This window comes from Erithacus rubecula, assembly GCF_903797595.1.
Source record: "Erithacus rubecula genome assembly, chromosome: 6".
NCBI classification, from domain to species: domain Eukaryota; kingdom Metazoa; phylum Chordata; class Aves; order Passeriformes; family Muscicapidae; genus Erithacus; species Erithacus rubecula.
Window position 1 is genome coordinate 22848848 of NC_136688.1, and position 25962 is coordinate 22874809.

Genomic DNA, 25962 nt, shown 5'->3' on the forward strand with positions numbered 1-25962 from the left:
GGGCGGGGAGGCGGGAGCCGCGCCGCAGCCGCCCCGCCGCTGCCACCGGAGCACCCCGAGCCCGGGCCCGCCCCGCGGGCGCTGCTGGAGGCGGGGCGGGACCCCCGAGTCCCGCGGCTGAAAGAGAGGGAGGGCTCAAGGCGCGCCTCCCCCAGGTGGCCGCTGTCCGCCGAGCGTCCCGCCGTGCCGCGCCGTCTGCGAGGTAAGCGGCGGGGTCACCGCGGCGGGCTCCGCTTCCCCGGGCCCGGCGCCTTTCGGACCCGTGCCCCGTGGGGTGCCGGGGGTCTTGGCGGCAGAGCCCGTCCCGGTCCCGGCGCCGCCTTCCCGCGGCGGGCAGCGCGTCTCGGGACGCGCTGGCAACTGCGAGGGAAAAGTTTCCTCATGGAAAGGGGGCGGGTGGGGGAGGCGGTACCCGGCTGGGCGCTGGCTGTGGGCAGGAGGGGACTGGGAGGCGGCTCGGCGCGCTTGGTCTGGAGGCGCAGCGGAGACCCCCGGTAGGTGCGGGAGCGGCGGCACGCTGGGCTGGGGAGGGCGGCGGGGCTGCGGTCCCGGCGGATTGTTCGCGAGGGGCTGCAGAAGCTCTCGCCAGAATTTCGCTCCCTTTGCGTCCCAGAGCTTCGCCGGGTGCCCCGCCGCCGGCCTCCCGGGGCCGGCCCGCTGCCGCCGCCCCGTTACTGGGGGCTGCCGAGGCTCCCCCTCCCTCCCTCCCTCCGGAGCCCGCGCCTCCGCTCTGCCTCGGGGACAGGGGCCTCTTTGTGCCGGATCCGCGCAGAGCCGCTTCCCACTCTGAAACCGGAGCCGCGGGCGCTGGTAGCGCTTGGAGAGTGGGGATAAAGCGAACTTCCCAGGACCCCCTGGGGAAAGGGGCCGCGCCGGGGCCGCTGCTCGCAGGGCTGCAGTCCCTTGTCTCGGGCGTCCGTGTCGCCGGTCTGTGAACCGGCCTCCGGGCAGCTGGATGGAGAATTTGGGCAGAGGGGACAGTTCTGTCCTTGTTAGTCTTCGTCCTCTCTTTGGCTGCCGAGAGCAAGGAGGGGAGGGCGAGGGGCAGGCACAAGGGGTGCTGCCTTCGGCCGTGTCACTGGGCCCCTGGCAGGCTCCTGGGGTTACCGTGTCCTCTCCAGCCTAGGGCAGGAGAAAGCTGATAAACAGGGAGGGTATTAGCGGGCCTGAATATCCAGTGCTTGAGAAGACAGTCTGATTTGTCAGTGGGCACGGGAAGAGGGTTCCATGATCTCTGCAAAGCTATCGATAAGTGAAGCCAGCGTGGCCCAAACGCATTAACCTGTTCCACCACTTTCTGTGCCAACTATGTGTTCTTTGCTTGCTTCAGTTCTTCAGGCATGCAAGAAGGCTCAGGGCTTGGCAGGGCAGATGAGGTTAGCTGACCACCACCAGACACTTGTCTGGCCCTAGGAAGTAGTCTGGCCTTTTTGTTCACTCTTTGACCTTCCTTATAGAATTGATGCTTCCTACTTCCTGAAACTGGAAATGAACTTCTCTTCAAATCAACTACTGGTCTAATTTGCACAAAGGAATTTCTGATATGATGGTAATTGATTGCAGTACAGAACCCAAGCAGAGCCTCCCACTCCACCCTGGAATTGAAGTGTCACCAAGAAGTCACTAAGCCTTACAGTGGGTGACTCAAGTGATTCTCGGGAAGGCATAAGAGCAGAATGCACCACTGCAGTGTGTGGGCTAAAATGACAGGGTCCAGATACTCCTTGCTCCAGGTATGAGCTGGTCTCTGGGTGGAGTCAAAGTGGAGCTTCTCCCCATGAGTTGCATAACTGAGCACATTCTTTCATGCAAGGATTCATCTTTCCCTGAAGTCCACAATGTGCTTTGTATGAGATGGAGTCTGCTTTGATAGTGTTCTGTGTAATTAATGGTATTTCTCTAGAAGTTCCCTAAAATATTTACTAGATTGTCCATTGACTTGCAGCTTGGAACAGAATGAATATGTGAGCTTGATCAGCTGCCTGCTGCCTTCCCTATTCTGTGCCTGGTCTATTGTATTGCTTTATTGGTTTTTTTTTTTTTTTTTTTTTTTTTTTTTCCCCATCTGACCTGTGTGTTTGAACTTCTCTGGCTTGCCTGCACTTGTTCAAGTGAAGACTGTCTTCTTCTCAGGCTATAAATAAAAAGCCGTAACTTCAGTGTATCATCTATGTATAGGGCTGAGAACAACTGCCCACCTGGAACTCTATTATGAAATGTCAACAAGAGAATAGGCTTGTGTGTGACTGGACTGCACCAAAATGCTGCAGGTCACTGGCAGACTGTGTGTGTAACCAAGTCATAAAAGGCTGAAAATTTTATGGACCCAAATTAATTTCTTCACAGGACAATGATTGGTGCTTTTGGTAATTTTAGGTTTTTGTGGATTATACAAGATCTAGCCTGAATCTTTTGGGCTTTCTCTAGATGATTGTGAATTTCTAACAAAAAGAAAATAATTATATATCAGAGAATTAATATATATTTACATACATGCATGCATATATATGTACAAAATCAGTAACACAATAATGGGATTCTTAGGAGATGCAAAGCTGTAAGAATGCCTTCACCACCACAACGGGGTGATGTGAGCTTCTGTCAGAACTCGTGATATCAGCAAGCATGGCAAACACTGTATATTCTTTTTTTCTGGCCGTCTTAAGGTCTGGATATTATTCAGTTGTTGTTTTGAATCATTTGGTCTATGTCATGGCTGGCATCCAGGGATTGAACTGGGGACCTCAAAAGCTAAAAGTATCTGCTGAGTGGAAAAAGCTATACTCTTGATCAGAGAGCATTAATAAACTGCCTCTATTTTTGCCATCAGATGATCAGTGATCTGTGAATTTAGGTTGCTCTTGAGAGTTCATGGGGAAATGCCTGAACAATAGGAGAGCTGTTTAAGGCCTTTAAAGAACTCTTATCTTTTTGAAACAGACTTTGTGATCAGGCATGCTGTTTTATCACTAGTTACTCAGTGCAGTGGGTGTAGAGGGTACTCTGTGAGAGGCAACTGTGACTGATAGATTAAAAAAAAAAGCCTTAATATTTTAGTCTAAGACTTTAGTGGATGGGTCAGAAAACAGTGACTACTGTATCTGGAAGTTTTCACTTTAGGATTTTGCTCTTTGAAGAATTACAAAAGGACTTGGCATTCTTGGAGCAGTTAAGAAGCTGTTCAAGTGGTAGCTTTTTGCTACTACCTTAGAGCATGGTGATCACTGTAATTTAACATCAGAAAGCACTCTGACTGTTTGGGCACAAATTTTTCCAGCAGCACAAAGGCAAATGCAAAGAACCTGGTGCATCCTCTGCTGTAATCATCCAGCTTTGTTTCAGTGACTGGTACATTAGTCTCAAGTTCCTTCATGCTGAAATGTGGGCTGAAGTGGGGCACTGCTATAAGGCAGTAAATGTGACTGGCATTCTAATCACATTTGAGCCTTCACTGGTTTCTCCTCACTGTGAATGGGATGATGGGAATGGGCCTTTCAGACTTGTGATAGTTGGAATTTGTGTGTTAAATCTAGTGATTGTCACTGGGCACTGTAGTTTGTTGAAAAGGCATGTGAGAGATCTCCATGGTACCGGAGGCCTGGATCCAGAGGCATTAGGTTTGTGTGGGATTTTATGCTCTCTTAATAGGTGACTGTGGTAGGACTCTGTTTATTGCCACTAAGTTTTTTCCTAGCTACAGGCATTAGAATTGCTGCAGGCAAGCCATAAGTGCTAGCAAGTCTTCAGCCTCCTCAGTGCTGTCCCTACTGTGAGCTTGCCCAAGCTGTGTCTCTCGTGTTTGCAGGAAGATATGGTATGGTATGGAAGATACTTGCCTCCTGGCAAGTCTCTGAAGGGACATAGTCAGTCATTTCAGTCACCTACAGATGATTTTTCTGTTGGTAGTAACATTCTGTCATCCCTCAGTACAGTACCCCTGCTCTGAGCCAAACCTCTCCCAGTCTGGCAGCTGAGCAACCTCTCCCTGAGGATGCTGAGCTGCACCAGCTGCTGTGCTGAGCTCTGAGGTGGCCTTGCTGCCTTTTCTGACAAGGGCAAGAAGCTTTCATGGAGGATGGGGAGAAGATGCAGCATATTTCACTTCTTGAATGATTACAGGTTTTTACTTCTGCTTCTCAATGTTTTCAGTCAGCTCTGCATTGTATGAGGACTGGTGAGCTGTGGTAACCCATGGGAAGGCTTGGAGTTGTTGACTCCAGCAGGTTTCTACTCCAATGCAAGCAAACAACTACAGTTTTGAGCTGCTTCAGGAAGCATTGCAGGGAAATAAAGCCCACTGGATTGCTTTGTTGTGCTTGTGCTTTTTTTTTTTTTTGAAAAGCCTTCCAGTGTTCTTTCCTCACATGTCAGGTTGAATCCTGAGGACCAGAAACCAAAATAATTCTTTTGGGCAGTGGACTGAGAAAGCAAATGACATTCCAGTGATGCTGAACATTAAAACCTATCCTGTCACGTGTACACTTTGGGCTGACTGCTCTGTTTGCCTGTCCTCTCCTAAAGTATTTTGAATAACATTTGGAATATGAAGTGTTAATAGTCCTGTTTTTCAGCCTGAGACACAAAAATTTATTTTAAGAGGCACTACTGATACTAAAAGCAGATTCTATGCAGATACTATGAAGTAGATAAAAGTTGCTCCATGACATGCAGGGCAATGAACTTCAAGAAGAATGTGTGAAGTATTCATGGCCTTTCAGTAGAAGAATTTCAGCCTTTCAGTGCTTAAAAGGAGCTTATAAAAAACAGGGAGAGGAACTATTTACATGGGCAGATGGTGATCAGACAAGGGGGAATGCTTTTAAACTAGAGGAAAGATTTGTATTAGATGCTATGAAGAAATTCTTTACTCAAAGGATTGCTAGAATAGGTTTCCCAGAGAAGTGGATGCTCTCATCCCTGATATTGTTCAAGGCCAGATTGGATGGAGTTATGAACAATCTGGTCTAGTGTGTGGCATCCAAGTCCACGGATGGGCATGGATGATCTTTGTGGTCCCTTCCAACCCAAACCATTCTATGATTCAGTGAAGTATGAATCTCCACAGTGCAGGCCAGTTCCTAATGGCTTTCCTACTTCAACCTTGTTACCTGTGTATATCTCTGGGAAGTCTGCCAGAAAGGTGTATGAATATGTTTAGGAGTAGAGTACCTCCAAATTGGCTGATCTCCCAAACTCTTCTTGAACCAGGAGATGCTACAAAGGGAATGTAAGTTCTCTTCAGTCCACAGAGCAAATTATGCTTTTTCACATGTCTGCTTCTGTAAAAGACTATGCAAAATGACTGTGTAAAAGCTACTCTACAGTCCTTCCAATTCATGTGGTATTGAAATCTGCCTTAAGTTGCAGTTGTTTCTTTGCTGTTTAGATTTTCCTGCAGATTGAACCTAACTCTGGTAACAAAAGTTCAAAGTGGAGGAACTGGTCACACCTGGAACAGAAGTTATGGGTGTGATGCTTTAACCTCATTCTTTTTACCATAAGAGATGCCCTAGCAGTCAATCTTACCTTATTCAGCTCTCAAGTCAAGGAGTTAGTTATACTCCTTTCTCCAGACTGTTTGGGACTCAAGACTCTGCGGGGAACTTGATGAACTTCAAAAATGCCTTGAAGTTGATATTTCATGTTTTTGTCTCCATTATGTGAGTATTTGGAAGGAAAGTATTCACATAATAAGCAGTTCTAGTAAATCAGCTTTTACCATATAAACCCAGAAATCTATCTGATGCAACCATAGATAAAGAAGTGCAATACTTTGAAAAAACTAGCCATATGATTGTCACACACTTGGTCTGAAGGACAAATTTCTTGCCAACTCTTATCTCCCATTCTCCTTCTTCAAAAAGCATCCAGTGGAAAAGACAACTATTGGTAAAGGAAACCCAGAAATTGCAGAACTACAGATGAGTTAAAAACTCACTGTGGCTTCCAAGTGAGAGACGGGAGTAGAGAAGGCTGGAGGCTTCTGACTGCTGTGAAGTCTAGTGAAGCAAGAAACCAGCAGAAGCTCATTGTTAGCATGGAGCTAACTGGCTTGTGGCTCCCACAAAGGTTGTTTGGTTGCATTGATTGCAGTCTACTTCCTTAGGACTTCCTAATGCATTCATGTAAACTTGATCCCTGCTCTTGGCATTGCAAGGTGATTAAATCACAGCAGAATATTCCAGTGGCAGGAAGTTACTGGAGTTTGCCCCCCTACCTACTCCCCATCCACAACCACAGGAAACACCCCTGATCACCACTTCCCATTATTTTTGCCTTCTTTACTCAGGGTTAGATGAGTCCTGGGCATTTTATTCTGTTTGGATCAGTGCTGTTCATATAAAGATCCAAACACACCAAACTTCTTACTCCAAGCCTAGTTGTAGAGGGTAGACTGGTCCAACCTGCCACTACAATAACTTACTAAGTTCCAGTGTTACAGGATGAAATATTGATCTAACTAATCAATAAGTGCAGAAAAAAACATTACCAGATTAAATCCTGGAAATGTTTGCATTCTGTGTGGCTTGAGACTGCTGAGGAGGGGGGATATACTAGACTATACTTTGACTAGACCTTTTAAACACCTGTTTATCAGTGATTTAGGAAGAAAGAACTTTCAGTTGTTCAGGGTCCCATCTGATGAAAAAGGAAGTGCATGTGTTTGCTTGCAAAGACTGATGCAGCAGGGTGGGAAGTACCCTGGGAAATATCCAGCATAGAAGCAAACAAGCGAGAGCCAGAGAGTGGGAGAGTAGTGATTACAGGTTCTCAATATCTGCTTGGGTTAAAACCTTGCCCTGAGAGACTGGTAGGACAGGAAGTGTGAGAGCTGGAAAGTGGGCATGCTGTGACTAAAGAGTGGAACAAGAATGATGCTGTTCTCAGGTCTAAGAAAACAACTAGGGTAGTGCTGTTCCTGGTAACTTGTATGTGTGGCTTCTTACTAGGCTGTCAGCTGCAGCTGCTAAACACATAGATACAACATACACGTTTAAATTATTCCAGCAACCATTCTGAATAAAAATGAACAGAGCCTTTTGCCCTGTTTGAGTATGGTACACAATGGTTCAGCACTGGCTTCTTCCCTCCTTCAGCTGTGTATTTGACATTATAATTATTTTTTTTTAAATACAAAGAACAACTGGGGAAAAATGTAACACGTACCTTGATAGCCCACTACATTCCTTCATTAACATTGTCTCGTACTGTCATGTTAACCAGAAAGATCTGTGTTCCTGTAATATTAAAGATCCTCTACATCAAATGGGAAAATGAAAGCAGATTTTTTCCCTTTTCTTGGGTTAAACAGTTTCTGACTGGTAAAGCTATGTCAGCTGGGAATCTTAACCCCTAGATCAGCAGCAATGTATTAGTAGAAGCCTGTCCTGTAGCCTTGGCTGCTGACAGGGAATAACTAATAAATGAGGAAAGATTGAGATCTGTATGAACACTTTGAAAAGAGCTTGGGGTGGCACATGGGGAATATCTGTCATTGGTATATTGGCTTGTTCTATGCTAAAGAAGCTGTGGTCTGGACTCAGGGGCTCAGCCCCTCAAGTGGAACAGGATTTTGTCTGTGTTTTAGTACTTTGGTATAATCATGGAGAATTTTGCTAGTGGATGACCACATAATCTCTAAAGAATCATGGACTGGGAGATAGGCTTCTGTTAGAGGCTTGCACAGAGCTGAAATGACCTCTGTGTGTAGTTACTGTTCTGCCTGGTGTCTCTCTGACCTTTCCCTGGCTGGAGAGATGAGCTGAAATCTTGCTTGAAACTGTATTAGCCCTGGCAGGCTTCAGTCCCTAGGGAGAGGCTGGGAAACTGGGAAAGGGACTGGCTTGGTCCCTTTCCCAGTCAGGTGACTGTTGAGGGTGTGATAGTGCAATAAGATAAATACCTCTAAAGGAAGTTTTGGAGGATCTTTGTGTTACTTGGCCCCTTTGTAGCAGTAGACAAGAACTGTCCCCTCTTCAAAAAGGTGAATATGCTTGTAAATACCAGACCTCCTATATAATGCAGTGGAGAGCACATTACTGGGCATCATCTCACTTACTGGTTCAGAGCTACTGGATGTGCAATTCCAGAGATGGTAAGTCTGAAAAGGACACCCTGGCCCATGCCCCATTTCACCCCTTCTGTTGGGGACCTTCCTAGCTCTGTTGTACCAACAGCAGCTGAGTTTGTTACACTGCTGGAGTGATGTGGAACCTCCTGGCTTCAGCTTTCTAGTTTCATTCTGACAAGTTAAAAGGAAAAAAAAAAAAAAGGATGTCATACTTGTATTCTGTAAGGGAAGGGGGGCTGCCATCTTTTTCTGTATTTGGATTGTTCAGATTTGAAACATTTATCTGCAACCTATACCAGAGTGCCTGTGTTTTTGGAGGGAAAAGAATACCTTCACCACTGTGTGCTATATAGAAAAATGACTGGGGAATCAAACAAATTGGTTGCAAAAAGTGTAGAATTCCTGCCAGTTGTCATGAGGTGGAAATTAGTTAGTAGCAAGCAATTACTGATTAAAACTTTTGCTTAGCTTGGCTTTAGGACCTATATTGAAATTGATCCACAATAAAAATGTGTCTCCTTGGAAATCTCAGTTACTCAGTTACTAGATAAATTTAATTCAATTTGTTACTATATAAATGTAACTCAGTTTGTTCCTACATGTGTCTGCATTCCGAATTTGCTGTTGTAGTTGGGAAAGGGAAGAGGAGTTGGGCAGAAGGCCTTGTCTGGTGCAATGTACAAGCCTTGTTTCTGTAGATGAATTCCTGCAGGGCTGTAGCCCTTTGAGCCTTTGTAGAGTTCAGAGGCTTGATGTTGGGGAACTTAGGAAAACAGTTGCTTACAAGAATTCTTAGGAGGCAGTCAAGCAATGCATATACAAGTGGTGCCTTGGGCATTTAGAGGTTGGAAGTATTGGAATGTGGTGTAGATGGAAGGGAATTTCTGTGGTTTACCTGCCTAAGGGAAAGCTTTCAATGGAGAAGAGCTATTATTACTTTTGGATCTGAAAGTTTTCTTTGTGGATTAGGACCCCGTTGCACAGATGTTGTGAAAGCAGGAAGTAACAAAGCACATCCTACAATGCATAATAGATTTCACATGTTTTTGAAAGGGAAAGTTTTAGCCTGATGCCTTGGTCTGAGGTCTGTGGTCTGAGACATGTCCCTGACTGGATCACAAGTGAGAATAACAACCTGGCTTCAAGGTAGAAACAGCTCTATCACAATGAGCCCTCTGGTATTTTCCTGAGTGGAGCTCAGTACTAGTGAGACACTCATGAGCCATTCCACCTTTCTGCAGCTAAAGAACAAGAAGCATTTGTTGATAACTTAATAGGAAGTTGATAGCAGGTGTGACCTAATAATTATGTTGGCTCCTAAGAGAGAGCAGGTATGTGGGGGAAGAAGGGAAGTATCTTTTCCAGCACAGCAAACAGGAATAGTTGTAGCTGTCATTTGCATGGATCAATTTGCCTGATATTGCTGGTTGTAGTGGTGTCTGTGCTGCCTTTATCTGTAATCTTCTGGAGGTATGAAAATAAATAGCAGTGAAGTCACTCTTTCCCTCTTCTCCAGAGACCTCGTCTTGCAGGAGCTGCTGTGAGGTCTTAAGTAGCTCTTAACTGTGAGAGCCTATAAAGAAAGATGAGAAGGTAGGGATAAAAATTCCTTTGCCCTGTAAATATGATTTGCTAGATAGCCTCCTCTTAGCAGAGGTGGCAGTGGCATCAGGAAGAGTCTTGTATGTGGTACTGGCCCACATAAAACTCTACTCAATCCAATATAACTCCAGCTATGTTGCTTATACTGCAGGCTCTGCCAGCCCTCCTGAATCATTTGGTGGCTCTTGCTAAATCAGGCTGTCCACAAGATATCCCTGTCATCTTTGGTGTAAAACAACCTCCAGGCTTTTGCACATTTATTTATTTTTCCTGTCAAACTTGGGCTTTCCCTGGTCTCAAACCCTTAGTGGATCACACCACGTGGTATTTCAGGAATAGATAGGCATGAAGGGGTGGACTGGCAATCTACTTGTTCTTCTAGGGCTCACTCAGGGTGACAGCAGCAGCTGTTCTTTTCAGCCCCTCTGTGCAGTACAAAGTACCTTTCCTATGTCTGCATGAAGATCCAATTTGATCTGCTGACTGACATGGCCTCACAAAGTATGCAAAGTCCAGAAAAAGCCCAGCAGGAAAGGATCATTGTTCTTTGACCTTTTTGCTTCTATCAAGCTGGATTTTTCTGGGTTTTTATAAAGGCTATACAACTGCTATGGAAATATGTACTCAACAGACTGCTACTCAGGTCATGGAGATTAACTTGTAGAAATATTATACCACTTCATTGCATTTTGCCCCCAGCTACTGTGCTGATGACTACAGTAAAGCCTTAAGCTGTGGAATACTTTGCCACATGATATTACAGATGCTGAAAAATCATATGAGTTCAAAAGCTCGTTGGAGAAATTAATGGAAGAGAAATCTGTTACGTGCTCATTCATAGGTGGCACATCCAGCTCAGGGAAGTTCCTGTCAGCAAGTGGTTAGAGGCTCGGAGAGCATGCAGGGAGGCATCATGTATGCTTGCTCTGTTGTCAAAGCAAGGGAAGGTATCTCCTTTTGGCTGCTGTCTAGATAGGCTATGAGGCCATGATAAACTTTAGTCTGATCCAGCTCTGCTACTATTATATTTCAGAACCTGTTAGGGGTAGTAAATCTGGCTTTTGGAGTTGGTAACTCCTGAGAAAGCAAGCAGACACAACTCAAATTCTAACATGGAAACTGCAGAAAGAATGGATTCAGGTTTTGGGGATGTTTGTTTAGCCTGACTGTCCCTCAAATGAACACACATATACTGCCATACAACAGCTTTCCACAATTACCCCCCAAATTCTAGTACCATGTAGTCAGCCTGAATTGGAAACCAGAGCTGGAAGGCATGTTTGTGATTCATTGCTTCCTGATAAAGTGAGGATGAGGGAGTAGCGTGGAAAAAGTGATACAACATTCATGTGTTATGTATAATTGATCTATGCCTTCATCAGGAGAAAGAAAGGATGGTTTTTAAATACACTTTTACATAACTTCATGAAGTTTTTTTAAATCATAGCAATTTCAGGAATGTTTAGTCTGGTTTTACTGGGGACTACTGGGAAACCTTATAAAATTTTTGATGAGCTTTAACATTTTATCCAGTGACCTGCACCACTCAGTCACAACTCTTCCCTCTCATCCTCTTGCCCTCCCCTTCCTCATCAAAAGTCATTAGTTTGCAATAACCCAGTCTGCTTTTCTTTCCTTCTTTCTCTTTCCCTACCTTCTTTCATTTCTTCTCAAAAATTGTGTTACCATCTGGCTAAAAATCCCACTTCCAGGTTTTGCAGTTTTACTCTCAGCTGCCCTAACCTTCTAGCCTCAGTTGAGTGCATATTGATGACTAAGACGGGATTTTTTTGCTTGCTTTGTCTCTAGTTGAGGTTTTTTGTTGGTTTTGTCTGGGTTTTTTTGGTTTTTTGTTTTTTAGTAAATAAACTTTTTGCGTTGAGGTAAATCCCCAGGGATGTAAATGTGAGACAAACAAAAATGCTTTATTCTTCCCTTGCTTCTCCTAGCTTCTGCAGACCTTTTACTTCTCTTTGCTCTGTGGAAAGCTGATGACAGTTACCTTTATCATATAGCAAAATAAAGTATGTCTGAGGATGTGATGGGAATAGCTTACAGAAAGGAGCAAGGGACAGAAAAGCTCTCCTGCTAGAGGGCCACATCCTACCAGTGCAGTGCTCTGCTGCTGTAGGGACTGTAGATGAGAATATGCGTTCTGGTGAGTTTTGGTGGCTTTTTGTTTTTTTCTTTATGTAGAGCTATCAAGTTCTTTGACTTGTGTATAAATCTTCTTTGTCTTTAGGTAAAAGAGACTGAAGAAGGTATATGTGTGTCCTTCCCTCTTTCTCCCAAAGGCAGCTGTGTGTGAAAGTATATGCACTAGAGCATGGAGGTGGTGGGGTTTGCTAAACTGGACACTGTGCAGTGAGGGGGCACCAGACTCCACATGGGGTGCCTGTTTATTTTAGGCCTTTCTGGCCCAAGCTGTTCCCTGTGCTCAGCTGTTGTGATGCTACCTTTCCTGCACAGTGCTGTCAGCCACCCCAGTGTTTCTATTTTAACTCTCTCTGGGGCTAGATCTTGTGACACAAGGATTTGGCATCTCTCCTACGTGCTGGAACATGGCATCTCGGGAGGCACAGTGGCTGCAGCTGCTATTTCAGAGGGTGCCACTCCTAAGTGGTTGGTAGAAAAGGGACACCCTAGGACTGCAGTGCATCAGAACAGGCATCATCCCTGCAAAGGAGTGTCTGACTGTGCCCCTCTCTGTCTCCTCCAGTCTTTTTCCAGAGTCTGAAGATCTTGAGACACACTTGCTGGTTTCCCACTGCTCCCCTGTGGCATCTTGCTTTGGCTTTCAGGTATGTAGTTATTGGGACCAGGAGTAAAGTTGCATACCCTGGAGCCTGTAAGATACCTTTGCAGTTGGTGGGGAGCGAAGAAGGGGACAGCTGGGGGCATGGTGGAGGAATTGATTTTTTAGGGTTTGTGTACCTGAATGTCATATCTCATTTAACAACTTGCTTCAGTGACTGTAATTCAGTATTTCCAGCCTTCTGAAGAAGGCCAGAGGAACAGCATTAATACGCTTCTGGCACACTCCATGGGGTGACACTGGGCAAACATAGCCAAATGTCGGAAATTCCTGCAGTCTGGGTTGGGCCACTTCACTTTGTGGCTCATGCCACCAAGAAGGATTTGCATGAGGTGGGAGATGTGGACTCTTGACCTGATCTTCATCTCTGCTGTGTGCTCTGTGGGCTGCCAGAATGAGCAGATACCTCTCTGGGGTGTGAGGGAAGCTTTTTATAACTAGGAATGTGCAAGAGGAGAAGTGGCAGCAAAGGCCATGCATGCTGCATTAACCTGGGCTTGTCTGGAAAGAACTGGGTTTGTCAGCAAGTGACTGGGCTTAGGTTCTGTTACTCCTTCTCTCATTCTTGCACAAGAAAATTACTGAACCTCTCCCCAAGGAATTCATAGTGTTGTAGCACATCAGGAACAAACTGGCAGTGCAGGCTAGCACAGGGGAATGGGCAGAAGTTCTATGACAGCAGGCAATGAGATGAACCTTTTACATTCCAGCCTAGATTTTGAACCTAATGCAGTGAGTGTAGCAAAAAAGCAGCTGTGCAGGGATGTTCCTAGGGAAGCAGTGCTACTGGGTAATAGGCAGGTGTGCTGTGCTGCCCTTTGGCTGGGTATGCCCCAGCATGTTTTTGTACTTGTGCTCAAGCCCAGCTCAGCTGGTGGGCAGCTTACAGGGCTCCTCCCCATTCAAGACATGCCTGCCTGCTGACTGCTCAGCCTTGTTTTCTCCAGTCAGTTGTTGTAATCCTGTAATCCTGAGTCATACTGGGAAGCTGGAGTCATCTCCATTGACATGAGACTTATTTTAAATCTTTCAAGGCAGATTTTAAATAGCTTTAGCTACCTCAGTTTCTGTTACCCTCTTGAGGACCTTGGTTGGATTCATGAGCATCTCCAGTAACTGCACAGCCAAGGTTTCTACAACATCCTTTCCCAATGTGTTACAGGCCTGCCAAAGAGGCCTCTTGTCTGCAGGGAGGGAGGAGGCCATTTCAGCCCTGGGCATCTCTGCTGGACCTTGCCATCTGCTGCTGTAGGGGCATTGATGATAGTACTTGGCTACAGGGCAGCCACTTGGGCTCCCGCAGATCCCAGAGTCATGGAGAACTATGCTGTCTGCAAAGGCCCAGCTAGTGCTATGCTTGAAATCACTTTTCTCTTCTCAGGTTAACTGAAATCTGCAAACATTCCCTGCTGCAAGAAAAAGAGGGTGATGTCATCAGAAGATGATGCTGGCGGGGAGGCTCCTGGGGGCAGTTTCTGGGAGGTAAGGAAGGATAATTGGAGTGTGAGGGAGGTAGGAGTGTCATTTTACCACCCACTGGTGGAATTAGAGGGTTGAGTTCCAGGTCTGTGAGCGACATGCTGCCCTTAAGGAGTGGAAGGGAGGAGCTGTGGGAAGGTTCAGTACCATGCTGTGTCTTACTGCAGGGAGTAGTGACTCTTCCATAGATACTGTGGAATGAGAGTTCCTTGTTCAGCTGACATTGATCTAAGCTGTGAGAGAAGCAAGCAAAGCATCTCAGCTTTTTCCCTCCTGTGTCTGCTGAGACTACCAAAGGAGGGTCTGAGCCCAAATGAAGGCTTCAGAAGAGCCCGTGTTCCCTCCCTGTGCAATGATGGAGGTTGTCTGTACTGAAGGAACGTGAGTCAGTACGGTATAAACGATAATGATGTGTGACATTTCAGGCTGGCAACTACAAGCGGACAGTGAAGCGCGTGGATGATGGGTACCGGCTCTGCAATGACCTCATCTCCTGCTTCCAGGAGCGAGCCAAGATAGAGAAGAACTATGCCCAGCAGCTAACAGAGTGGTCCCGTAAGTGGAGGACCAATGTGGAGAGAGGTAAAGTTGGCATATTAGACTGGGAACAGGAAGCAACCATTGCACTCCCCTCTTTGAGTGCTGTCTCTTATTGAAGTGATGCTGTTTCCTTGAGGGACAGGCTTCCCTTCCCCAGGAAGGGGGTGACTTTCTTGTGTGTTTGCCTGTTTTGTTAGTCAATCCTCTGATTCACTTGGAGAGGTCTCTTGTCATGTGCTTGGTTATTAAAAAAATCAATCTGCATGCTTAGTTTGGCAAGTCCTTGGGCACGCCAAGTCTTAAATCAAGCTGGATGTACCCCCTTTCAAGGATGGGTTAGCTGTCTTCTCCTCTACTCTGAGAATAACTACTAATGCTGTGATTTAGTGGCAGTGTGCTTGAACTCGTAGTGTATCACACTATGAGTAACAGATGTCCCAAAGGACCTGCTGGTCTGTGGAACAGAAGCCTAGCTTCAGTCATGAACCAATGTTGCCTTCTGTCCCAAAGCTCAGGCCAGATTTGGGAAGAGGATTTTCTACAGACACCTTCTCCTGGCAGGCACCATCTGGGACAGCTGAGGCTGCTCAAAGAAATGCTCATCTCATCCAGCTCTAACAGCCAGTCTAGATTCCTATGGATACCAGTCAGTGCTGACTTGTTTGATGGGGCAGAGTTAGGGAAGTGAATCCATACTGGTAGATGTATGTAGGAAGAAAAGAATCTGCATTCCCTTCTGTGGGCAGTAGGTATAACAGCCCCTCCGGTGCTTGTTCCTGCAGGTCCCCAGTATGGTACTCTGGAAAAGGCCTGGCATGCCTTCCTGACAGCTGCAGACAAACTGAGTGAAATTCACTTGGCTGTCCGGAACCACCTGGCTGGTGAAGATTCAGATAAGATCAAGGCCTGGCAGAAGGAGGCCTACCACAAGCAGATGATTGGAGGCTTCAAGGAAACAAAGGACGCAGAGGACGGGTTCCGAAAGGCTCAGAAACCCTGGGTGAAGAAGATGAAAGATGTAAGCAAAGTGTGAATGGGGAAAGAGAGATGAGGGTAGTTGAGCTGGCTGGCTGATTTTGAGAGCCACTGGGCAAACAAACTAGGTTAGCCAGAGAAGGATGGATGTCTTGTGGTTTTATAACTTCCCACATGGGAAGACTTTGGTAACAGGTTCTGTATTCCTGCACAGCAGGTAAGCACTGAAAAAGAGATCATTTGAAGGTACCTCTTCCCACTGGACCATTGTTTACTAAATGCTGAACTAGCATTTGTTAGGTTACTGCAGACTAACAAATGTTAACATGCCTCCTCTGAGTATTGGAGGATCAGTATGGGCAGGATCACAGCTTTTTCTGCATCCCTTTTCCTACAGGTGGAGACTTCTAAGAAAAACTATCATGCAGCCCGGAAGGAGGAGAAAACAGCCCATACAAGGGAGAACCATGCCAAGGCAGACTCGTCTGTCTCACAGGAGCAGATGCGCAAGTTGCAAGAGCGTGTAGAGAAGTGCACTCAGGAGGCTGAGAAGGTGTGTGTGTGTATTGAATGGACAGGGGTCACAAGGATACTCATTTCAAGGAAAAAGCATTGGTGATAATATCCCTCAGCTGAACCCTTTAAGATATGAAATCCCATCATCTGAGGTTTTAGTGAGCTAGACTCAGATTTCAGTAACTAAGGTCTCAGTCTTTGAAGTTAGGCAAGATCCTAATCTATAAATAAATTTAAAATAAAAAAGGAGAAAACTGTAAGGGATTTGGTGCAGAGGGTGGAACCTGTAAAGCTGAAGACTTGGCTACCAAAAATAACTGATTTGTCTGTCCACAAGAAGGAAAGTGTGGAAGAGAGTAGTAAGGAAGAACAGGAAACTTGCAAGAATATTAGAAGAGCAATGGACTGGGACATCAGCTATTGGATTTTTTCTTATTTCTTTGGTGTATTTGTTCAATAGTGCAGTGGGGAAAAAACTTGCCAGTCCCAAGCCTGAGTAGGGAGGGTTGTTACTTTTTTGCCATCAAGGCAACACATCTCACTCACCTTTGCTGTGTTCCTGCTACAGTGCAAGGATCAGTATGAGAAGATGCTGGAAGAATTGAATCGTTACAATCCCCGCTACATGGAGGACATGGAGCAGGTGTTTGAGGGCTGTCAGGAGGCAGAGCGCAAGCGACTGTGCTTCTTTAAAGAGATGCTTCTGAATCTGCACCAGCATCTTAATCTCTCCACCAGTGAAAGGTACTGGCCCTGGTGCAGAGGGGAATTCTGCCAGCCTGGAGTACTCAGGTTGTGGTGAGGGTGCCAGTTCTGGTGTCTCCAGAAGCTGCTTTCTTGCATCAGCCACATCTCATTCTTCCCCCTTCCAAGTGTATCTTAGAACTGGCATTTGGTCTCTTTAGAGTCACCAGTGCTGGGGTCTGTGACTGTAGGCAGTGCCAGGCTCCCCAGAGAGGATCTTCTGCCTTCGAACCCTTCCTTCTTTGCTACTGTCCAGTACTCTCCTGTGTGTGTACTTCTATCCTATGAAATGCCTCCATGTTGTTATATGTAATCCCAGGCTAAGGAATATAGCTCTGTTGCCTTCTAGTATTGATAGTTATTCCACCCATTTTGCCCTTAGTAGAGAGACCTTTTGTGAAATAATGCCCCTAAGCCCACAAGTTGCAGGCGCAGCCAAAAATCTTCTGTGTCCCTTTTACGATAGAGGCAACAAATCGGAGCCACCTCCCTGTATGTGTGCAAGAATGCGCTGAGTTATTTCAGTGCTCACTTAATGAGCTGTGCTGAGAGCTGGCACTTGATGGGCACTGCCACACCAAACAAGACTGTCCTGTTTGCCAGGCTGACTCTCCAGTAAGAGAGGCTGTGTTTTCCTAGGACTGAATAAGTACTACTCTAGCATCCTTAATCCTGTGGGATTGAGGATACTGTGTAATTGTGCATGAGGTTAATCTCTTCCTTCATAGCTGGCTTTTGGGAAAGTGCCGAGGGAGTTGACTACTGGTGGTTCTGTCTGTTCTGGTTGTAGCTTTCATGCATTGTATCGGGATCTCCACCAAGTCATCATGGCTGCAGACAACCAGGAGGACCTGAAGTGGTGGCGCAACACTCACGGACCGGGCATGGCAATGAATTGGCCTCAGTTTGAGGTGGGGAGCATTCTAGAGTGTGTTAATGCTATTTCCAAACACTTAGCTGCTTATCTGAAATAAGTGATCACTACTCTTGTGTTGGAAAGACCGTGCCTTTGCTCAGCAGGCTCAGGATATTGGGCTCTTCTGAAATTGTGTTGCAAGCTGTCAGCTGCCCAAAGAGGCACACGTAGGCTGCCAAGCTATATTCAAGCCATCCAGCTGCAAGGTCAAAGAGCAGGAGGTGGTGCTTAGTGTTGTAGGACAGCTTTCTGTCATGATTTTCTCTCAAGCCTCTCTTGTTGCACCTTGGGATTCAACAGAGATGAGCCTGCTATACCAGCAAGGCTATTGAGCTGACCAGTTCAGCTGCTACTGAAGTACAACCTAGTCTTCTGTTATTCTGTATTGGGCAGAAAAGATACAGAGCTTTTCTATCTGAGTGGCTTGACAGTATTACTGGTTTTCCCTGGACAGGAATGGTCCCTTGAAACACAGAGGCAAATCACCAAGAAGGAGAAGAGTGGCAAGATGGCTGATGATGTCACACTGACCAGCATTTTGCCTACACGAGATGGTGTTGTCTCACAGACCCCTCTGCAGACAAGGTAAAGGCTGAATACTGGGATACATCAGGTTAGGAAAAGTACAGTCCTGCCTAGGGTCATGAATGAGTTGGATTGATGGGAGTAATCTCTTCCTTAATTTCCTGTTTCTTGTCCATGGCCTTACCTGTGGCACTCTGGAAAAGGCCATGTAGAAAATGCAGTTTAGGGTAGCTGTTTGATTTTGGGTTTGTTTTGTTGGGTTTTTAGGGTTTTTTGGGCTTTTTTGTCTAGCATATTCTGCCTCACAAAGTGCCTTCCTGGCAAAGATACTTCTAGTGACAAGATTTAGACCAGTCTTACTAGTGCTGTCTGATTCTGACATGCATTTCCTCAGTTCTTCCTCCCAGACAAAATGAGAAGATTTGGGAGTTGTGTGGTTTCCTAAACAAAGGCAACAAGTTGTTACTGTTTTTCCCTGGTATGGTGCTGTGTAGTGCCTGACAAGTTTGGGTATAGCTGCTTCCCTTGCCAGGAAGTGAGCCTGGAGAATAGGGAGAGGCAGAACAGACTCATCCTACTGTTCCAATAGCTGTTCTGCTTTAAAGGGTAGGTTCTGGCCAAAGTGAATTGAGCAGAGAAGAATGGGGATATAGAGATTTTTCAAGGCCTCTACTGTATTTCACAGTTAATTGGATTCAGGGGCCCTATTTGCCAATCTACAGGTTTTCCTATCAAGAGGAGCAGAACAGCCTCTTCTATGACACCCTGAAGGCACCAACCCATGTGAAGTTAGTATGGAACATAGCCTCTGCAGGGTTTTTTTGGGTTCCAGTTGTCTGTCCTCTGCTGCTCTTCCCTCTGCTCTTGTCCCTGACTTGAAAAACATAATTCCAGACATCTCTTTGGGATGCAAAACACAGCTTTTCCTCTCTCTTATTCTTGGCTGGAATAACACTGGATGTAGCTGAGCTCTCCAGTTAGGACTGGCTTTCCTTGTGTGAGAGGGTCTGCTAGAACAGGAGGAGGTCATGAAGAGTGTGTATGTGAAAATACTTTGAGAGTGAGTTATCCTCCTGGGCCTCAGGGTTCTAATGCTGGGGAGCTTGCAACAAAATGTAGTATCTCCTGGGATTTCTTTTCCCTGTTCACCCTTGCTTGACTTTTGGGCCTCTTGCACCCTGTCCTACAGCAGAGCAGTCTCAGGGGGAGTCAGGGTGGTGCATGATTCAGGAGGAGGTGGATGGAAGATCAGTATGCTAACAAGCCTCTTGTCCCCTCTCACCTTCCACACCCACAGTGGAGGGAAGGAAGACATTTCAGAGTGGTCAGATGAGGACACTCCCAAGAAGTGCCTGGATGCCAATGGGCACGAGGAAGACCTAAAGGTACCAGGTGTACGGGTACGAGCACTCTATGATTACACAGGACAGGAGGCTGATGAGCTGAGCTTTAAAGCAGGTACAGAAGCACTAATCTCTTACTAACCTTTCACTGTCCTCACTTGGGCTCACTCAATGATGAAACACTCTGTAAGAATTGGATGTCCACTTGAAAACTGACATTTATTCTTCCCTTGATGTGACCACTGCCAGCTCCTTTGAGGTGGATGACACAGTGAGAAATCCAGTTTTTTCTAGACCAGAAGGTAGTGAGGCTGCATGGAAATGGACTGTCCATGCCTTGGTCCAAGTGCAGGGAGAGCAGACCCCTGCCTCTTAGAGCATTTATTCTGAATTGTCCCCTGAACCTTTTGCTTCTCCCTTGAACCATTGATGTAAAAATTACATGGGTGTTCTGGATTGTCTTTTCAAATAATGTGAAGGTAGATAATTCGGGAGAAGCTCAAAATTGCTCAAAATGGGTATCTCGAAAATGGAAATACTGGCTTGCAACAGAAGATTGAGCACTGGAGCAAACAGATGTCTCCTTTTCTTCCTTTAGTTAAATTTAAGTTTGCATGTGCCCTCATCTCATCTTCAAGTGGACATCGTGATCTTGGGAGTGTCTGATCTTATTTGTTGTGTGTTTTACATGGTATCTCTGTGCTGTACCTTTCCAAAACACACCCACTTAAAGTCACTGGAGTCCTTCAGTAGCAGGGCCTTGTGCCCGAGGCCAATATCTGTGCTGCAGTGTTACCATACTAGTGAACTTCCTAACAGTAACTTGTTGCTTTAAAATATCCTTCAATATGGGTGCTCTAACATTGACTTTGTTCTTTCTTTCAACTCAGCAGATGAAATGGGGTATGACTTGTTAGCTGTAGTCATCTCCTTTTTGAATCTGCTCTGAGCAACACATACTAATATAGGCTTCAGCTTAACAGCAGTGACTTTCTGAGACTCTGCCAGTGTGGGATGTGCCCACTGATGCAGTAAGACCTCCCTCTCTGGCAGAAGTATTACCTTCTACTGATGGAAGAGGGGATCTTTCTGCCCTTTCCCAAAGCAGATGTGGGAATGTTATAACTATTTCCTGGTCATGAGAAATCAGTTGATTTCATGCCTTTCTGGCCAAACTAGACACTCCATGATGGAATAGGCATTTTGGGTCCCAACAGCCAGAGCTTAGTGGCTTCTTGTATTTCCTTCTCACTTGCCTATCAGAGGATACACTAAGAAAAAATTGTCTCAGATCTCTGATCACTCTGGCTTGTAACTATGTTCCTTGGGGAGAGAAAAGCTGGCAGAACTGTAAGGCACAAAAGATTTCTGATGCTGAATAGAATAAGCGAAGGTCTGTTTAAGTTCCTTGGCTGAGGTGGTAGTACTGAGTATAAATACTGGGGAGATCAGTGATTCTGGCTTCGATTAAACTGCATTATGACAAGGGTGTTGGTAAGGGGAGAGGAGTCTGATGATGGAGACCAATAGTCTTGTTTTTTATTAAGTCATCTTAGGTGGGTAAAAATGCTATGTTAACTTTCTCAAGATTGCCTCCTGATGACTGTTCTTACTTTTAGGTGAAGAACTAATGAAGATTAGTGAGGAAGATGAGCAGGGCTGGTGCAAGGGTCGCCTTCTCACTGGTCAGGTTGGACTCTATCCTGCTAATTACGTTGAGAAGGTTGGATCATGATTGCTGCTGCCCTGCCAGTGCCTCACAGCCATACCAGCATCTCCTGCAGAGGTCACTGGGTCACTCCTGGCCCCAACCCACCTTTGCAGTATATCCAGCAGCTTCTGGACTTTAAAGGCACATATTCCATGTAACTAATGCTTCATTTTAAACATCTAGATCTGTAGGGTTTCTAAAAAATAAACAAGGATGAATAAAGACTTTTCTGAGCACTACAGTAGTGTAGGAGTGCAAAAAGAAACCAATCCTTTTGACTTGCACTCAGTGAAAGGAGGTATTTTCATGGATCTCTATAAAAGAGAGGAAGTATATTTCCTTGACTTCAATGCACATGCATCCATAGGGTGTTGAGGTCTGTCCTGCCTCCAGGCTTCCCATTCAAGGAATTTTGGATATGCAGGGTAATAGGGAACTTCTACTATTGCTTCCCCTTTTTAGCCTCATCAAGCTGACTGGCAGAAAGCTCTTTATTCTCCCATGTCTTTTATAAGTTTTCAGTATTCCTCACCTGCAAGCTTGTTGGCTTCCCTGGTAAGGCAGCTGGCATAAGTGATACAGCTTCAACCTGAACATCCCTTTTTACTTCCCTCATATTTATTGAGATAACCCCAGGAATTAATGATAGTATAGCTGAGGCACAGGAGAAAGAAGCTTCTGTCTTGCATGGTATGGCTGTTCAGACTAATGAGTTGTGAACAGACCTGTTGTGCAGCAAGTTGGAGTTTACTGAATGCTCCTTGAGCTAAAATGGATTTTGACACATGCTGAAGGCTGGTTTTAACAAAATTACAGCCACGTTCCAATGCTGTTCTGCTTAGGATTCCTAAATTCAATTGTGTATGTTGGGGTTTCTAATGCATCTAGATTATTTTGGCTGCACCTCTCATCAAGAGCACTTAGTGCACAACAGAGACCCTCTTTTTTTCCTTTCCAATATCTTCTTGACTTACACAGGGCTAAAAGTACACTCCCTGCTTTGCCAAATACCCCTACCCTGTGTGATGAGGGTTGCACTGTGGAAGCTGCCTGCTGGTTGGCACTAATTACCCATAGAGGGGTAACTCCCCTTTTTGTCTTGTATTGCTGCAAGTGCACTTTATGTCCAGTTTTTAAGTGCCATTCAGCAGGGAGGATGTATCAAATATCTTTATCTCACCTGTCCTTCTGCCTTTGAGGCTGCTGGGAAGACCTGGCATCCTGATCCTAGTGCTCTGCATATTGCAGCATAGGGACTGATAAGCCTAAGAGCTTGAGGGAACAAAAAACTGGAAAAGGTCCCATTGTGGGAGAAACAAAGGCAAACAAGCAGTTGTTTAAAAATTACTTATTCAGTACTGCTTGAAACTGCTGCTGAAATGCATTTTGAGTTTGTAGTAACCTTCTGTAGTGACATTCTTTTTCTGGCCTAGCAAGTGAGTGACCTGGCTAAGTCAGACTCACAATACTCAGTCGTGCCTCCACCAACCACTTGGGGTGAACTGCTTCAGAGCTGTTTGGAAAAAGGGTGCTGCACATAAGAAAGTCTGCAGTCATGGGTGAACCTCAGGATTAAATGGCCAGTATTGCATTAACAGCAACTAGTAAGCCAAAATGCAGACTGAAACAGAGGAGGGGATGGACACATTCAAACACTGTTAATTTATGAAGATTAAAGTATCACAAACATCTCATTGCCTGGATGTCTTAAAGTGTAGTCTGCCATGGACAAAGAGATGAGAGACTAATGCTGTTTATAGTGCTTTTGTGAGGCCACAGGAACTTACAGTTGAAAGGTTTTGCTTGAAATATCCCTAGCACTGTACTTCATGAATGGGGAAGAGAGGTGCAAACCAAAAGAACAAGGCTAAAGCATTTTGCTCAGAGTCTGTTGTGTCATTTCTCAATAAAAGAGAAAGTATTTACAAAAGGCAATTAAATATCTAAGCAACAGCCATTAAAAATGCCTGGATTTAGCTATTAATTTAATTAGTATTCTAGGCTCAGTATCTGAAGATGCCTCTAAACTTATGCCATGTAATTAGAGGTGTTGGTGTATAAGCACATGGATTTATTTAAAGATCCAGTCTGCTTTCAGTTCTGTGTTCCTAGATAAATGTATCATTAGTGTTGTGCAGTAAGTGTTCCACTTGCTAACCCACAATGGAATGATTTGTTGCTTCTTTGTCCTAGCCATGTGAATGTGAAGAGAGCCATGCCTGCCAGGCTTCTGAGAGAACTGAGACTAAAACAGGGCTAAATTTACCTGAGCTGTCCTATAAACAATACTGAAGCTTCCCTGATTAACCTGCATATTTCAAACACTAATGTCAGTCTTTGATTTAAGGTCATAAAACAGTAGAAGGAAGCTACAGAGGATGACATGGAAAATTGACTTTAACTTCTCTTCTGCTTTCTAGTCAGGCTGTAATTAGGGATGGAGCTAGGTGTGGCCACGATGTGCTAAAGGACAGAAATGTCCAGTGGACAGGACCTCTGATTACAGTACAAACAACCTGAAATTCCACAGGGCAAAGTCTGAACAGACTTGTTTGTCCTAGGAAAACATGACCACCTGACTACAGTGGGCTGCCTGAAAGTTTCCAGAAATAGGGACATATTGCATCTTATGTGAACAAGTTCCCTAAGGAATGTTTTGCACATCAGAAATCCCTGCCAAGAGCTGAGATAATGAACAGCAGACAACACATTGAGAGTGAAAAATTCCTTGGCTGGACTATAGCTCTATGCTATACAAATGGGCATGGCACATAGTCCTAGCTACCCAAAACCATCTGGATTAGTAAGCCTGTGTAGTAAAGATCTGGCTGGAGGGAAGGAGGGGGATAAAAAAAAGTAACCCAACCCACATCTAATGATCTTATATTAAAGTAATAGCTCTGCCTGGATACTTGGTTTTCCACAGAAGCAAATGAGGTTTTGTTAACCACAAAGGTTCTAGCTGAAACTTCATGCCATGCCAAAAGTTTTGTGTGAGACATGTACACATAAACTAATTGCTGTGCCTGAATTCCAGAAGGCCAGTGAAGCCTGTTCTTCTCCCGTGGTTTTTATAAAAAAATACAAATGCATCTCTGTGCCTGATGTGCAACACAGTGAATAATTATCTAGTCATATTTTATTTTTTAATAAAGCCATTCTTTGTGGAAAGCCCATACACCTCTGATTAGCAGATAATTCATTTGGTTCTGGTATCTTCCTGGAAAAGATTTTTGAAACTATCATGCAAAGCTTGGATTTCCTGTTGATGATGAATTTCCTACAAAGAGGAAATTAAAGATTCTCTATGACAGATCACACCTATTTCCCCAAAGTCACAGCTGAGCTTGCCTAACCCAGTAATGGTTTTGCCCTGTAGGCAAAATCTGGGTCACAAAGCCCACAGACCAGCTGTGCTGTGGGATGGCAGCTGAGTTGTGGTTAGCCTCCAGCTCTGGATGGCATTTGCACAGCCCTGCCTGGAGCTTGGGGCCATTGCTGCTTCAGTTTACTTTCCATCCCACTTCCCATCCCCTGTGTCCTTGTGGCTGTTTTGCTTGGCACTGAGCACCCAGGCAGGTGCAAGTATGTGGCAATCCTGCACAGAGACCCATCAGTGCTGTTAAAAACTGTCCTGCACTGCCTCTGCTCCTGCCCTTTGCAGGTCCAGCCCAAGGCCACAGCTGTGAGGCTGTGGAGCTCAGCTCTCTTGTCTCCCACAGGTTCAACTGCAGAGCAGGCTCTGCATGAACTGTAGTTGCCTTGGTTGCATTTGTGGAGCTGTTACCATATGATTAGGAACAGCAGGCTGCAAAAATCCCTTCTGCTTGAGAAGACAGCTGCTGTTGCAGCCAAAATGGGTTTGAACACCACTTAGACCTGTAGGTGATCATATCTAGGGCGACTGCCCTGAGTTAGAAACTGAGACCAGCTGTGCCCACATCATGGGGCTGAACATGAGACAAAGCCAGTACCACAAAACCCATCTTGACCCATGGAAATGTGCTTGGAAAATACCCACTGCAGGCTGGCAGCAAAGGTTGTGTAAAATAAATAAAAGTAAAGCAGCATGATACAAGGCAAAGTGTCTTCAGAGGGATCTTGCACCAAACCTAAAACCAAAAAAGGAGAAACAGAAAAAACTTGCAACCATGTCTTGAACTACTCCCCAGGTCCAGGCTGCAAGGAACTAAAAAACTCTGGGCTGCAAGGGAGTGAGACTTTACCAAGCTACCTAGGTTCTTTGCAGATCAAAGAGGATTAATATGAGATGATGAACAAATCCTTGCTGAAAGGGAGGGGAAGGGAGCAGTGGAGTAGCTTCTGTAACTGAAAGAAACTGGCCAGTTATCTTTAGAACATCTTGACTAAGAAGCATGGCTCCAGTGAACTTTTCCAAACTGAATTTCAGGCCAAATCACCTCAGCTGCTTTCAGCATATCCATTTTCTGGCCATGTTCTCCTGTTTTTCATCACTCAGTAACCCTGCTTGCAGAGGTTTCTGTCAGTCTCTCAGCTTAAGGCAATACAGCTGCAGCTTGAGACACCTCAAGACAGTGTAGTGGTGCTCAGAACTTCTTCCCCCTTAGTGTGGAGGTCCATAAGCTCTCCTCTTCAGTTTCAGCACTTTCACTGGGTCCTTTTAGTTACACATCCTGTGGTCCCTTCCTCCCTGCGTTTCCTTTCTTTCCAAGCAGCTGGAAGTCTTCTTCCAGGTCCTCCACT

The 25962-nt window shown here is 45.3% G+C and overlaps 1 protein-coding gene across 4 annotated transcripts; it reads left to right on the plus strand.

The window, feature by feature from the left end:
- PACSIN3 (protein kinase C and casein kinase substrate in neurons 3) lies at window positions 1-24415 on the plus strand. 4 transcript variants are annotated; one of them, XM_079309152.1, is made up of 12 exons: window positions 1-202; window positions 12393-12474; window positions 13870-13970; window positions 14393-14549; window positions 15290-15525; window positions 15880-16035; window positions 16567-16742; window positions 17533-17653; window positions 18113-18243; window positions 18906-18971; window positions 19481-19641; window positions 21146-24415. In XM_079309152.1, exons 3-12 carry the CDS (start codon window positions 13917-13919, stop codon window positions 21259-21261), a joined length of 1374 nt encoding a protein of 457 aa, XP_079165278.1. In that variant the 5' UTR covers window positions 1-202; window positions 12393-12474; window positions 13870-13916; the 3' UTR covers window positions 21262-24415. The 4 variants fall into 4 exon arrangements, with proteins under 4 accessions (XP_079165278.1, XP_079165280.1, XP_079165279.1 ...); XM_079309151.1 differs by lacking the exon at window positions 1-202 and adding an exon at window positions 230-494; XM_079309154.1 differs by lacking the exon at window positions 18906-18971 and having other exon boundaries at window positions 2-202.
- The last annotated feature ends 1547 nt before the right edge of the window (window positions 24416-25962 follow it).

Coding starts and splice junctions, on each gene's coding strand:
- PACSIN3 (XM_079309152.1), top strand. CDS start 13,917: ATGTCATCAGAAGATGATGCTGGCGGGGAGGCTCCTGGGGGCAGTTTC. Junction 16,036..16,566: donor GCACTCAGGAGGCTGAGAAG/GTGTGTGTGTGT, acceptor TTCCTGCTACAG/TGCAAGGATCAGTATGAGAA. Junction 17,654..18,112: donor TGAATTGGCCTCAGTTTGAG/GTGGGGAGCATT, acceptor TTCCCTGGACAG/GAATGGTCCCTTGAAACACA.